The following is a 16,891-nucleotide window of genomic DNA, read 5'->3' on the forward strand; positions in this document are numbered from 1 at the left end:
CAGATTGTTGAACCACTAAGAGTAATAATAAAAAAGAATTTAAAAAAAAACTAAAACCTCGTAATTAAATTTGAAAGTGTTAGGCGTACAGCAAGCAGTGTGCGCAATCTTCGTGTCAAATCGTGGTCAATGGCTTGCAACATTTTGTTTTAGAGGAGTTCTAAATCACTGCTTTGTTAAACTTGCTAGCAGTAACTCCTTTTTCCAAGTTAGGCCTCGATCTGAATGCGTGCCAAGATATTTAGCGGCTTTGATATTGATATTAACTGGTGGGCATATTACTCTACAAAAAATAAGCGTGGATAGATTTTATTTCATTGGCCTTATTATGAGAGGCTTTCAGTCACAGTTATATTTAATGAAGTCGTCTTCATATGTTGCCATAATAATTAGTTCTCAAGAAAAATTCAAGATATATTTTAATATTTTTATCAAGGTGTCTTTATTATATATATTATAAATAACAAAAACAATTTTGTTAAATATCAGTTATATTAATTTCAATCGTTATTTTTCTAGGAAATCAATATATTGGAATCAAAGAAATGGACCAGAAAAGCTACCAATGGTTCGGAGCCTCCCTCAGCACCTCAGGCAACCATACCGGTGGACCTATAGTAGTAAGTATCTTCACACCAAGCGATCCATCCGCGTTTGTAACCATACAACAAACCATATTGTCGACCGATCGCTAAAATTCAAACAAGATTTATCGAGCTTTCCTAGGAACATTCTCTCGTAATAACGCGCCTTTAAAACTTATGCGTCCCATCCATATATGTACGACGGGTTCCATAAGAGTATTTTTACCAACGAGAATGCTCGCAGATATGCCTTAGTTGATCTTCAAAGGCATTACAGTGAGAATCAACATTTATGCTGCGTTTGTTTACTAATGAGCTTTCCGGGAACTTTATTTAAATAAGGATTAGAGGATGGAAATCTGACAATATTAAGTTGCGTTCGTGTTCGGCCTTTTCCGTTTTTTTCCCTTCCCGTGTCTCCATATTAGAATCGCAGATGGTCGGTTATTATGTCCATTAAGAAACAAATTCCTTTTATAGGATCGTTGAGCATAGAAAAATTACCGTTGCATAAATAAGTTAGTCTATTATTCAGCGCTAAATAATTCAATATAATTTATCTTTGTTTTCACAATAAATAAATAAAAATATACTTAAATCTTGTTCCATTAAATCTCTAAAAAGCAGTCAACGTTTAGATCAATTATTACATGTTCGGATAAGATTATACTTACGATATTGATATACTCACTTCAATAGTAAAAGCACTATTTTCGTCAGCTTTGATTAATTCAGCCTCAGAAATAGCGATGACAATGTAAAAACGTATCTGCATGATTTATATGTTTTCAATATATGCCTTAAACGAATAAAAACCATGTTACAAAATTGTCATCGGTATGTATTTGATTTGGAAGTGAAGTGAATTTTTATTCGAAAGAGTGCGACATATTTGAACCAAGTCAGGATCTGATGGTGCAATCCGGGCAAATCGAGGAAAACCTCAAATTTCACAGGCACATACAAAGATTATACATATTTTTTTATCTAAAATAATCAGACATTTGTATATAATGTTATTGTTGACCTGATGCGACGTAAGACCGGAAGTCGTTCAGTGGAAAAGCTGTCCAGTTTGTATGAGAAGTCGCAGAAATATTACGGGCGACTCCTATGTTAGAGCGTTCAACACACACGCGGAACTCGCGAGTTCGATCCCCGGCGGGCGGCAACGACTTTTTGTTGTTCTAGTTTGGTTATAACATCTGTCAAATCAAACTAAAACCTGAAACCTGAGTCGAAAAGTCGGTGCTGAGTAACAAATTAAATTTGTTTTGTTCGCATTTTGCATATGTCACAAAATTATATTAGTTTTTAATTGTATGGTTTCGGCACCGACTTCAAACTGATCAGGTAGTAGCAGTTAAGAGAATATTATAAATAGATAAGTAGCTTTAGGTATTCAGCCAATTTGTGCATATAGTAGAATATAAAATACGTGTAGAAGATAGGTTAAATAAGGTTTTTGTTTATTTTTATTTAGTTACTAAAACGACTCTTATGTGCGTATTTTATTTTAAAACGTCTTGTTTTGTGTTAAAAATCTAAGTTTAATTATTTTTTACTTTTTAATAAGATCCTTATTTATTTTTTGAAGTCGATTAAATTTTTTGTTAAAAATATTTTATTTTTCTCCTTTTAGTGCTAGATCTTTACTGAATGAATTACGCAGTTACTTCATTAAATATTAGAATAAGTAGGCCAAGTAAAACTGCAGCCCGTACGAGGGAAAAATAAAAAACAATGATTGAAGGTTGATTGATCAAGGTCCGCTACCTAGTCTAGGTGATTTGACAAATGTCCCAATCATACTAGAAAAAAGAAGTTACTGTACCCGTTGGAAATCGAACCCGCGCCCTCTGCGTGTGAGTTTAACATTCTAACCATTACACCATAAAGACAGTTACCCTCAATATTTCTACGACTTCTCATATGATGTAGTTAGGGCTTAAAAAGCAAACTGAATGGCTTTTACACTGAACTGCTTCCGATTTTTGCCACATCAGTTCAGAAATAACATTATACAAAAATTTCTGATTATTTTAGATAAAAAAATATGTGAAAACTCTACACGGGCCTTGGAATTTGAGGGTTTCTCTCGGTTTGTCCCTCTGCTCCATTCAGATCTTGACTTGATTCCAATGGGATAATATATATAATATATATAATATATATATATATATATATATATATATATATATATATATATATATATATAATATATATATATATATATATATATATATATATATATATATATGTATATATATATATATTATATATATATATATATATATATATATATATATATATATACAGGTAAACATAGAACCTCCTCCTATTTTCAAGTCAGTTAATGAGTTTTAAATATCCGAACTTGGATATAATCATTTTATTCGTAATACATTTATTTAACATTAGTTTAATCACAGACACAAACAAAAACAAAACAACCTCATATTCATTATGATCTGGATACAAAATTGCAGCATATTATCAGGTTCATTATACCAATACGTTTCAAGAACTTATTTTACTTCCAATATAGTTCGTGACCGTTTGGAACGGATTGATGTGCGCCTATGTTCGTGTGTTTATGATTTGATATTCCGTCTCGATTCCTTATATTATTGTAACCTATTTTGAATAATTTGATTATAACTTTCAGTATCATTCATACCATCTATTGTTTTAATATTCAATATAATTTTAATAAGTCAATATAGTGTCATACAGTAATATTAATTAGTATAGAGAGTAATAATTATGTACTTCCAGAGGTAATAATTTCTATTATAATTAAAATTTTTGTGAAGTTGACAGTTACAATCAACTTTTTATGTTAGAAAACAATTTTAATCATATTTTGATTAAATTAATGGAAAAATATGGGAGACCGAGATAACAAGTAGCTTTAAACTGGGTAATCCTATATTGCACTCCTCAGTGTCCGCAGATATACCGACGTTTTGTATTGCTATTTCAGTACAAACTCAGATTGATAGAAATTCAGATATCCAAATAAACTATCAGTACTAGAAGGTCTATAAATAAATATATAATATGCAATAAAACATTAAATTACACCAAAAGTAATGATAAAGTTGGCATGTTAATGTTCAAATTGTCAATTGTATCTAAATAAAGTAATCAGACTCTAAAAAATAACATACTGTTGACAAAAATTAAATATTAGAAGAGATGGTGCAAGTCGTGATTAGAAACCAGTAATAATTGAATGAATGGGATGACAGTTTATTTTAAAATGGTATCAAAAACGATATTTCTTCAAGAAGCCGATATTTTTTCCAGACCAAGGGCATTTTTTCTGTAATTAGGATAGTAAATTCATAATATAAACATATTTAAATATCGATATATCGAAATGTTTTGCATCACTGCATACTGACGCAATTCGCACTGATGTTAAAGCCGGGAGAAAAAGACATAACTCCAATAGTTATGCAAGGTACTTGTAATAAAATCATCAAAGCGGTTAACCTATGAATACGAATACGTATTAAGTGAAATGGAAAATAAGTAAAAGTATTACCATTAGGTATGATATTTAATTATTTTATATATTTATTTTAATATTTTTTAACTACAAGTTAACATACATTCAGTTTAACGTTTTAACTTTTAGTTATAATGACTACAAAACTGCTAAATTTGCTATATTGGTAAATAATAATTAACATAAACCAATATTAATAACAAATTTGTTTAAACAACTCTCCATATAACCCCATTGCATAAATCGCTATAAAATCACGATCATCCGGCACTTGATTGAATACTCATCGGAGGTAAGTTTAAAGTACATAGGCGTGTCGGTATTTGAACAATATTTCGATCGAAGGGACGAAAGAATCAAAGAACGAGATAGAAAAACCAAATACTACGATCGAGAACGTAAAGTGCTGGTGATGGTGCACTTCTGATAGGTTGGAGAGAGAGTTTATGTGATCACGTATTATATTAAATATGTATTAGCTATTTTTAGAGGTTGGTTATTTCGTGCTTGACCTGATTCTTGGGATATTTATAGACAATTGATATGCATCTATGAATTAAAAATGTTTCGTTATAATATGATTCTAATAGGATAAATAAATATTGAAATAGTTTTTTTTCTTTTTAATAAAAAAATTTTAGTTAGCAATAAAGTGTAAATAAGCAAAGTTATTATTATTATATTATATTTAACAGGGCAGGTTTCCCAAGATGTGACCAAGCTTCGTCTTCGTTCTTCATATCTCGGTTCTGTACTTGGCTCCATTACCTAGATAGTTATCTTCCTTGACGGTTTTGTTTTTGTTATAAATTACTGGTTGTGACAAATACAATTCAGATGATTTATAGTTCGACTTAGCGATCTTTTCAATCACGATATTTCACCGTAATAAATATTTTCGTTTTTCACCATCACAAACGACGCATTTATTCCAAAAAGAGATCGTTTAACATTTACCAACTTCAATCCATCCGACACTCAATATTCATATTGCAAGTCTTCCGGAACTATCTCTAAATTGACCGTGATTCAGAGCCCACATTAAGCAGTAGATCCAGTCCAGATAAAACCTAGTTCGTAAAAAGGAGACTTTAAAAATAAAAAACACACATTGTTATTAATTATATGACCCTAATTAACATATCAAACCTATATTTTAGGATTTACAACATATAGAGTCACTTTGTATTAAATCGTATCGGGTATGTTTGCAACCACCTTTATGTTGAAGCCTCATTAACAGGCTTCACTTTTTAGTATGTGTCATTTCGTTGAAGTATTAATCAAAAAATGTTTCCATGCGTTGAAAATGTCTGTATTAGTACCAAGTAAATCGCATTTACGAGAACTTTTACTTTATTACTTCAGTTTGAATAGAAATACGACTGAAGGTCTGCGAATGCATTGTGAAGCTTATGGCAACCATACTCCATCGATTCCAATATGCGAATACTGGTCTCGACGTTATAATAGTGGTGATTTTGAAACCGTAGACAAAGAGCGTTCTGCAAAAAAATTTGAGGACGAGGGCTTGAAGATATTACTCGATGAAACCTTGAATGGGGATCGCTATCGACCTCAATTAATAGGATTGAGCCAAACACTGAGCAAACGGCCGGAATATGAGCAAAGACACAACAATGTTATTCGTCAAAATGACAACGCTGAAACACATGTTACAAAGCCGATGAAAACATACTTGGCAACATTAAAATGGGAAGTACTATCCCTCCCGCCGTATTCTCCAGACCTTGCTCCTTCTGATTACTACTAGTTACTGTTCTGATTACTGTTTGAATAGCGATTGACTTCTTATGAAGATACCAAAAAATGAGTCTTTCTTTCGAGATGGAGTTCGTAAATTCTTAGAAAAATAGGAAAAAGTAGCCGCTATCGACGGACAGTACTGTGAATGAAGTTCATTGTACAGATCTTTCAGAATAAAGCTTTCAAACTAAAAAAAATCTTTGAAGCTACTTTATTTTTGAAAGTATTATTTCTTCGACTCGATTCTTTCTAGGAGTAATTAAAATTTTTGATTTTTTTTTATTTAAGGAAACTCATTTTTCTGCATTGTCTTTACTAGCATCACTAACATCTGAAAAATTCTCTACCCATTCTAGTACGAGTTTATTGATCTTATTAAATATTTACTGAACTATATAAAAAAGTAAGTAAGCAATCGGAAATATTTTGTCCATTTATATCCAACAATAAAAAGAAAACAAAATCGTAGCAGAAAAAAAAACGAGATTTCGGCTTCACCAAAGCGTTCGGCATCTCGTCGAAAATTAATTCAGGTCCATGTCGGACTTTCGTCGCATGTCACTTCACAAAAGCACTTAAGATAAACAGGAGGTCAATAGCGCCAGTTCAGATTCCAGCTGCTTTTTTTAAGTCGCTCTTACTCGATTGGAATCTCCATTCCATATTGTTTGGATTGTCAGTTTAAATTAACGCAATATTGGCGACAGTAGATTTAATAACAAAAAATTATGAAAACATTTATATAAACGAAATGTTTTATCAACCGTAATATCTATAAAAACAAAAAAACTACAAACATCAACTGTAATACAACGTAAAAAAATACTTAAACTAATCTTAACAGTTCAATATGGTACAATAACATTTTTTCCTAAATCGCTTCACAATCACTGAAATATTCTGTTCAATTTTTTTAAAATTTAGTTCCGGAGTGCTGTTTGTCTTTCAGTGTTAGCTGTGCCGTTGATTAACATTATTACATATCGGAAATATCAACAAACATCTGAAAAAGCTTCCATTAAGACCACACAGAAGAAGCAAGGAAGATTAAAGCGAACTAAAGAAATTTAAATTTCATAATTAATCAACAATTAGAACACTTTTTATAAACCTATAAATATAGTGAAAGAAATTGAGAAGAGAATTCATTATTTTTTTGAAGCGCAGAGATGAAGGATACGCGAAAGCACAATATACAACGCATAGTAATACTTTATATTTAAATATATACAATGATGATATATGTTTGATAAGATTTGATCAGTCAGTGACTTTTTGAATGAAAATATTTTTTTTGCCAAAAAAGCACTTTATTTCTCAACATACTCTCCTTTTAACTCCTCTTCATTGGACCCAAACATATTACCATCCAAGAATTTCTTCAAGTTTGGATACAGAAAATAGCCGCAGGAAACTAAATCTGAAGAATATGCTGTATGTGGTAGTAGTTCACAACCCAATTTATGGATTTTTGCCATGATGACTATACAAGTGTGCACCAGTTCCACCATTGTCTTTATGGAACAACACTATTTCGCAAAATCAATGTTAAATCTGAATAATATTCGTTGGTGATTATTATATGCTTTTCTTTTTGATACTCCACTGACTGACTGACTTTCCCTGATTCCAAAAAACTAGGGATGACTGGCAGAAACAACTTGGCCTTCTTTGGTGCACGTTCACCCACCGAGACAACTCGACTGTTTTGATTATTCCTTGGTCTTTGGTGTTTTATGAGTATGCGTGTTCCATCAACGGTTACGAAACGATGCAAAAACTCGTTTGTTATTGCAGCTGAACATCGCCAAGCAGTCATTTCAAGAAGTCACACAGTTGCATTTATAGTCGGGTGTGAACAACCGCGGCATTCATCGCTCGAATAGCTTTTTCATATCCAAATATTCATGTAAAGGATTATTTATCCCCTCTGTTAAGATTCTTACGGCCTCAGCCACCTCGCGTACTTTCATGCTTCGATCGCTCAGTATCAATCCATGAATTTTATCGACGATTTCTGGAGTAATGATCTTTTTTGGGCGACTGGAGCGAACATTTGGAGTCTGCGGACTTGGAGCTTTGAAATTAATTGTGCAGCTCCATTTACATTTTTTTTTCAAAAAATAATGTTTAATCAGCACACGAATATTTTTTTCCATTTTTGTTAAAATTCAAGAACTTATATGCTGCCAGTACCTACCAAAAACAAACTAAAACATATACTACTATAATCAAGAAATAATAATTGTTAATAAATGTAAGTTGTTTTTTAAGAAAGGGTTTCGTTTGCCAGTCAGGCAGTTAGAAAAACAAATATCCGGATAGTCTGGATCATATTACATAACATATATCCATGTCATATTTGCCATAATGATGCAATAACATTTTACATTAACAAATGACAAATGGCATTACCCTAACGAAGAATAAATCCGATTTGTTCGACTTGCGATATAAATTTAAAAGTAAATTTTTTGATCATAGTATTTATTGAAACATCATACGATATATGTATAATAAAAAAACAACGTGTAAAATGTATAAGAAATATTCATATATGCAAGAACATCAGATTAAATAAACATTTCTTAAAACAATATTAATTAATAACCGTCCGCTTAAAAAAAACATGATTTCGTTTTATAAATAATGAGATTATTCGCCTATGGTTCAAAGAGACACTCCAATAATAAATCGTTTAACAACTGAAAAATGGGAGCCAGTAAAGAGCAGCTGATTATCCAATTTAAAAAGAGCACAACAGTGGAAATGTTAAAAGCATTAACTGGAATGGCCTTCTGATGTCACAGTATAAATAAGGCTAAGAAAACACAGACCAATTACAAACAATCGCCTTTAACTGTATCTCTTCTCACCTCTGTGTTTTAAAAGTCGTTATTTGTTCCTGTTTAATAACGTTTAACCTTCTTGTGTAAAGGTACAATCTAAAAATACAAGTGATTTCGAGGACACGGTATCGAAACAAGCAGAATTAGAACATTGAGTCAGGAAAACAGTGGATGTATCGTATTGGCAAATGTCCATAGCACCTTTAGTATTGAGTAAGAATCATCATTATTCGTTATCATCGTTTATTGAATGATAAATGTGACATTGTTATATACCATTGAACCCTGGTTTAAATCGTTGTTAAACCTTTTATTTTATTATGTACTTAGATGATTTATCTATTTACCTACAACTACCTAAAAGTAATTGAACTCCGAATACTTGGATAAATTAGTAAAAAGGAATGTGTAAAATTTAGTAAAAAAAACAACTAATTAAAAATGACAGTGGCCAAAATTTGTATTCCATTTCATATTTGACTAACTTTGAATAAATGTTTGATTAATATTTGAGTATAATCATAATTTATCTGTTTTATTGTCGTTTTTTTTTGAAATGATTTTATTGTTTCCATATTATTGTTTTTATTTTGGACTAAAATATCTTATTGATACTGCCTTTTTAATTATGCATACATATATATAATTGCAGGTATTTACTAGCTAAGCGTTATTGATAGATTAGCGAACTCCAATTCATAATTGATTGAATAATGACTTTGTCAAAAAGTTTCAATAAAACCGCTGCCAAAAATGGTACTCGTACTGCAGGTACATGTATGCAATGACCAGAACTAATAAAATTTCACATTTAACTTTAAGATTATCGTGACTGCTGAATTCACTACACCACTAAGTATCTTTTATAGATGCGCTTTCTGTCTACAACTCTAAAAAAATCTATCGTTAAACACACATACCAATTGGCAATTGAAATGGCAGAAGACCTCCCAGAAAGTTTCCGCCTTTAAATGACCTGCTTACTTTTGGTCAGCGAACTCTGGTAGCCGGCTCAGCGTATCGATTGATGTTATCATCAGAAAATCATATTAAAATAGCGAGGAGATTTAGATAAGCTTATGGTCCCGGTTAAGGTATTTATTTAGAGAAAAATCAATTAGAGTAAAAATACTTTATGAATTATGATATAAAGTAAATAAAATTATATCTTTTTTCAGTCAAATTATTCTTATATCATATAAGGTTTACTTTAAAGTCGCAAGTATCTAGTAATATTTATTCAGTGAAGCCATACTATAACGTGTTTGGAAGTTGCCAGCCATGGGACATTCTAAATATAACGGTTACGTCAAATATAACGGCAGCGCATAATCTGTGAAAATTCTTGGGTGGTTATGGCGATGAGTGCGTTTTTGAGGTGATGTTTCACCTCACGGCATAACTTCAAAACTAAACATAGACTACAAAATAATATTGAATCAAATATAAGACTGAATATGTGAAAAGTTCGTGGATGGGTTCAGAATTGATCCCAGATATCTCAGAAATTTTACAGTAGATTTGATAGGTTGGCCAAGTGGCAAAAAGATCGGTGACCAAAACGTCACACATTTTTTTAATAGCATTTGAAATTTGTATGAATAAATTCACTTTGGCAAATATGAAATAGAACAAAATTATTTTTCCACAATCCATTATTTTGCTTAATCCATTAACGTAAGATTTCCGTGTTAACCATTAGGTGTCATAGTATCAATGTGTCTCCCTAAATATTTGTATAATATTGAATGAAATGAAGGATCTAAATAAGGTTTTCTTTCACCTGTTAATGACATTGTCAAAAGTAATTTGAAATGTGCTTCCGTCTGTCTATGCGTATCGTACATTTACCATTAGAACTAAGCATCATGCCCATAAATTAATTTTCAAGGATTTATAACAGATGTTGCTACTGTGTATTAAATTGCATCGGATATATTTGATAGCAACTTCATATTGAAGCCTCACACGATTTCCTTTTCAATATGTGTCATTTAGTCGAAGTGTGAACAATTTCTTGAAAATTCCTAAATTTGCATAGAGTAAATCGCATTTGCGGGAAGTTTTATTTTTTTTTACTTCAATTTGAAGATAAAATCGACTGAAGGTTATCATATTCAGTATGGAGCTTATTGCAACAATGCTTCGCCGATTTCAAGATGTAAATACAGGTTTCGATGTATTGAAAGTGGTGGAAAACATTAAAATGGGAAATGCTACCACACCCACCGTATTCTCCAGACATTGCTCCATCTGATTACTACTTATTCCGACATATGAGTCGTGACCTGTCCGATCAGCGCTTTACTTATAGAGAACACTTTGAACAAAATACATTGTATTGATCCCTTCTTTTCCTGAAATCGTTTCTTCAGCATTTATGTCATTGCGAAACTATTGTTACTGAGAATGTAAAGTCTAGTAGAAATGGAAAGATTTCTTAAAGAAGATTCTCGATTTTGATTTTATTTTTATATTTTTCTTATTTCGATTTTAATCGATTCTAAATTAGAGATTAATATTTTTTACAGTTAATGAATTTATTTATTGAATCGTAATGCTACGAATGATTAATTCAAATTTATTAAATAAAGCAGAAAAATAGTTAAGAATAATTATATTTTTTTATTTATGAATAACGTATCAAGCATACTACATTTCATTTAAATTCTTTTTAAATAATTGGTTTAAAAAAATTTCATAAAATAAGTGTTAATTAAATAAAATTAATTTGATGAAGTACAGTGAGGAAGTAGAAAAAATAACTTGTACAAATTTAAGCATTAAATAAAGAAAAAGACAAGGATAAGTATAGATTTGAAGGTTATAAGTATATATATATATATATATATATATATATATATATATATATATATATATATATATATATATATATATATATATGTATATATATATATATATATATATTTATTTATTTGTTTGTTTAGGTTGTGAAACTGTTATTATTTCATCGTCACAGTCTTTCTTACTCATTGTTCTAGTGCGATTTTGATTAGGAGTAGTTAATTCAATTTTGCGTGCTTTCTTGATGTGTTTAATTATACTGGTAGTACTATTATTATATTTCTATTGCTTTCCATATTGGTGGCACTGGATATTAGGTGCGTGGTTTACTTTCCACAGGACGCTAAGCACAATTTTAATAACTTATAAGAAATAATATTTAGTATAAATAAATAACTTTATATTTTTATAACTTTTTATCGCAAAGTTTGTTGTGATCGTATGTAGAACTTGAAACTAGTCACTTAACCGTAAAATCGAGAATCGATTCTTGATCGAGTTCAGGAATTAAAGGTCGATTCCCAAAAATCGATTAATTTTGGCGAAAACTCGATTCTCGAGTAGAATCGAAATCGAGTTTACCATCCCTAGTCAGTAGACTGAAATTATGCCTTCAATATGCCAGCTTTAGTAGTATTGATCACACTATCTTTACCAGAGTTAATTATCATCGCCGTAGAGCTGAACTGACAAATACCCAACAATTGGAAACCATAATTAAATCGACGAGATACCCACCAATGCGCCGCCATTAGCGTGAATTGTAAGCGTACATTTCAGCCGTTTATCGCTTATAATCAGTCGTACAAGCTCGCCAGTTTGTCAAACGATTAGAAATTAATGGTCATCAACGGAAGATACGGTGGAGTGCGAAGCGATGCTTTTCTCACGTGAGCACAATAGCCTTCGTCATTTTTCAAGGTGGTACGACTATCGGCAGCGACCATCTCCGTTGCACATGCGATCCGGAACGACCTATGCCTCTCCGTCTTATCAGAGACGAGCCTGAAAATAAAAAGACGCCATGATGTTGATTCTTTGTTTTCCGACGATCATTGATAGTTAATGTTTAATAATGCCCCGACTGGAAAAGGAAATTGTTATTCGCGCTAGAGGGACTTTTATCAAACCGCTAACGTGAATACTCTTTAATCATACAGGGTGGTACCGAGTCATTCCATTTCACTATTCAAATTACTAAATTACTCCTTTGGATAATGTCATCTTACTTACACATTAATTTATTACTACTGCTGATTTGCTACACTTATACTATTAAGGAAATTTAACAAGTATGACAGTAATAATTCAGCAAATAGAACTTAAACTTTATGCTTGTTCATATAGTTTAATTCATCTCAATCTTCTGATTTATTGTGCACTGTAAATTAATTGTATTGCTTCCACATTGATGTGATTCAATAATCTTCTGTTTTGCATTTATTTCGTGATTTGGGCGTCATATCTTCGTTCAATCACAACATTTCCATATTTGTATGCCGTAAATCCAAATAGACCTTATTATAACATACATGACTGTCTTTGACATTAGTTCAAGTAGGAAGTATCTTCCTCATAGAGTAATCAGCATAGTTGTCTAATTGTGGGTTTTCTCTTTTGTCTTTTTTCTCTCGTCTCGGGATCTTTTGGATCTCTATTTTTTGCCTGATTGTTGTTGTTTGTAATTAACCGAAATTAATGGTAGTTAATAGATAATTACGCAATATAAAAATGTTTCCTAAACTGTCCCACCATAGCCGCCTTTATTTACATTTATCCTTCATTCATTACTACTAACTTCAATCAATATCATTTATTGTGAGTTAAGTAGTACTTCCATTTTATTCCGATGTCCAAAACCTAACCGATTTTTCTGTAGTTGTTTTTACAATAATTTTTTATAATAACATTTTTTATATTCTTATAAAGTAATTTCATTTGAAGACCATTAATATACGAATTAAGAGTTAAAATATCAACGACAATTCGCCATTAAATACAAATTTTGAGGCAGGAAATAATAAATTAACCCATTGACTTGTTAATATTTATTCAACTTAACTATTTCAAATTTGCAAACTAAAGTTTAAAGTTCCATAATCACAATATTCAATATTTACTAACACTAAACAGTAATAATATTTAAAATATTGATAAGAGAAGCAATAACTCTCTAACCTTATTAACTACATCATTGTCCAGTTTATATGAAAATGTTTTAATAGACTCTTGGTGAATACAGCCTCTTATCGTTATTAATTGAATATTTTTAGTAACAAAATAACCATTCTAGTGACTTTTAACGACCTATTTGACGTTTCTTGGTAAACTATTTTAATAACAGTCGAGATAAAGTAACAATAACCGCAACAAAAATAACACTTTATTTTTAAAACTAATCAACGAACAATAGACCAGTCGAATAAAACTCTACGATAATAGTTATCGGACTGTATTGTTCTTATCGCGTCTCCATTCATATTACGGTGACATCGTAATGTTCAAACAGAAGCTATACGACAGAGGTCACAAGAAACCCCACGGACGAAAAAAAGAACAATAAATAATAGTTCCTAAGTAAGAACCGAGAAAAATTAACGTTTAAATTACAATTGCTTATCGTTTGTCGTTGAAATGTTTCCGGTTTGGAATACAATCTGTTCCATATATTTACATAAGATATCCCATTATCTAAAGGGAGTATAAATTAATGGTATTTAAATTTCAGTTTTTTTTTGGCATTCTAAAATTAACATATATGTAAATTATCATTGATGACTGGCCACTGTAATGTAGATAAGTTTATTGATTACATTTATTGTTCTAATTAGTAAACTTAATTTATTTAGTTTTAATTAAACAAGTTTTGTTTTTTATTACAGCAATTGAACTTTTAGTTTATGAGTTTTTAGTAAATTTTAGTAAATGTTTTACTAGAGGTAAAATTTAAATAACATCCGTTTTTGTTTCATTTTTAAATTCTATGTTCATTCTGGGATAATACTATACAATATACAATACCATTTAATAATGTTTCACCACCGGTTTGGTTGGCGCAGTGGTCAAGGCGACAGGATGGTCCTCCTACTGTTGCTATAGTCGCGGGTTCGAATCGTGCTGAGGCTTCGTGTGGTAAATTTATATTTGTGATTGTTCTTTTGCTAGAGTGCGAATTATTTGCCTTGTATACATATCTTCAACATAAAAACATAAAATCAAACAAATACTTCAACATTGGAGTATGTAGTCTTCTTAGTGATGTTACGGCAATCTTTCTCCGATATTACGGTGATCCTTTTGATAACACATGTTCATTTAATTTATGAATAATTAACCATTATATTTGCATTCTTACTGGTGCAACACTTGCTGGTGAAACAATACGAAGATCACCAAGATCTAAATATAGTAAAACTTGAAATAAAACGCAAATAATATTTTAATAATACCCTTAGATAGTAATAGTTTTATTGCCAAAGTATTAATCATGAACAACACGATGCTTCTTATATCTTAATATTTTAATTATCTACTTAGAATTTGCTTATTAAGCAACTTGTAATTTCTTGCAATTCATCTGATATTTCTGTCTTAATTGGGCTTATTTCACTAATTCACTTTGTATTAATATGTAGTTTTCTAAATTTGATTCTTCATATCCAAAAAATCTAAACAAAAATAATTTCACCGGCTTGGTGCCGCAGTGTTAAAGGCGATGGGACAGTCCTCCTACTGTTGCGATAGCCGTGGTTTCGAATCCTGCTGGGGCATGGTTTATGTTTGTGATTGTTTAATATTTGTGATTGCCCTAGGGAAAAGTGTAAAATCCGACAAGGAAAATGATCCCAGTCACGCCAGTAACCAGGCTGGGTAAGACCGAATGTCTTCTGGGATGATTTCTAAAATTGGTCACTCGCCAGTCGGTAGGCTTAATGTTGAGGACCGTGGTTCGGAGCCCACGTTAAACTTTAGGCCCAGTCCAGATAAACCTATAGTTAGTAAAAGGAAATTTTAAAATATATATAAAAAAATAATAATAATTTCAAGAAATTCTCATCATACCAGATTTCAATATAGTTTGCATATAGCTCTAATAAGTGACAAATGGTTAAGTTATAAGTATATTGATCAATTGAAAAAGTTTTCAACTCTAAATAAAAATACGTCATTTGCACACCATGGGGGTAGTGGTTCTAATATAGAATTCATAGTAGAGTATTCGATGTGATACTTGATTTCATGTCAAGAACCTATTATATCAGTCATGTAGATGTAACAATCCTTGGGCTTACTAGGTTCTGGTCATAGTAGTATCAGTATATTAAAAGATATAGCACAGCAATTGCATAAATTGCAAAAGTTCTGTTTGCATTAAGCTAAGAATGTCGGATTTGTATAATTTGCTAGTGATTTACTACTATTTCCTATATCTCATTGTCAATAACGTACCTATCGATATACTTCGGATATAGTTCCAGATTAATACGCAATGATTATTAGTCGAATATCATTGGTAACCAAAATCCGTGATTGAGAGTCCATGTTAAAAATAAGTTTAGTTTAAATAACAATAACATAAATAAATTTTAAAACTATACATACATTTTATAGGATTTTACTGTGTATGAATCTGGTACATCGGTAACATTTATAACCAACTTCATGTTAAACCATCACTACAGGCTTCACTTTTCAGTATGTGTCATTTTTTATTTCATTCTGACGAAGGAAGGAAGAAATTTCATTTTGGCGAAGGAAATGCTAAAGATCGCCGAATGTTGTGTGAAGTTTATGGCAACCATGCTCCATCGATTTCAACATGTGAATACTGATTTCGACATTTTAACAGTGGTGATTTTAACGTTGATGACAAAGAGCGTTCTGTACAGCCAAGAAAATTTAAAGACAAAGATTTGAAGACTTTACTTCACGAAACCATCAATAGGGACCTCTATCGACTACCGACTACTCGACTACTCGAATATAAACAAAGACACAACAATGTTATAATACCCCATCCGCCATATTTTCCAGATCTTGCTCCTTCACATTATTACATATTATAAGCAACGTATCACTTCACTTGAAAATACCAGAAAATGGTTGATTCGTGGATAGCCTCAAAATATGGAATACGTAAGATGCTTGAAATATGGGAAAAAGTAGCAACTATCGATGGACAATATTTTGAATAACATACATTGCAGCGATTTTTCACAATAAAACTTCAAATTGAAACAAATCTTTAAAAAACCAATATATAGGCAAATAAATATTGTTTTTGTTATAATTTTTTATTAATATATTCCTTAACGAAAAGTCAATTTACGTTCAACGTTGCCTCTCAAATTCGGCTGCCGATGCCTCAT

General features: G+C 31.2%; 1 protein-coding gene across 2 annotated transcripts in view; it reads left to right on the forward strand.

The window, feature by feature from the left end:
* Window positions 1-16,891, forward strand: part of if (integrin subunit alpha inflated) — a 197,566-nt gene that overhangs the window by 67,938 nt on the left and 112,737 nt on the right. For both annotated transcript variants that reach the window (XM_076394397.1, XM_076394398.1), the window contains exon 3: window positions 520-620. In XM_076394397.1, coding sequence (XP_076250512.1) covers window positions 520-620 — 101 coding nt within the window. The remainder of the gene's footprint in view (window positions 1-519; window positions 621-16,891) is intronic.

This window comes from Rhynchophorus ferrugineus, unplaced genomic scaffold (genome assembly GCF_030347505.1).
Source record: "Rhynchophorus ferrugineus isolate W39M unplaced genomic scaffold, kcgeb_rfMv2 rfM2, whole genome shotgun sequence".
In the NCBI taxonomy this organism is placed as follows: domain Eukaryota; kingdom Metazoa; phylum Arthropoda; class Insecta; order Coleoptera; family Curculionidae; genus Rhynchophorus; species Rhynchophorus ferrugineus.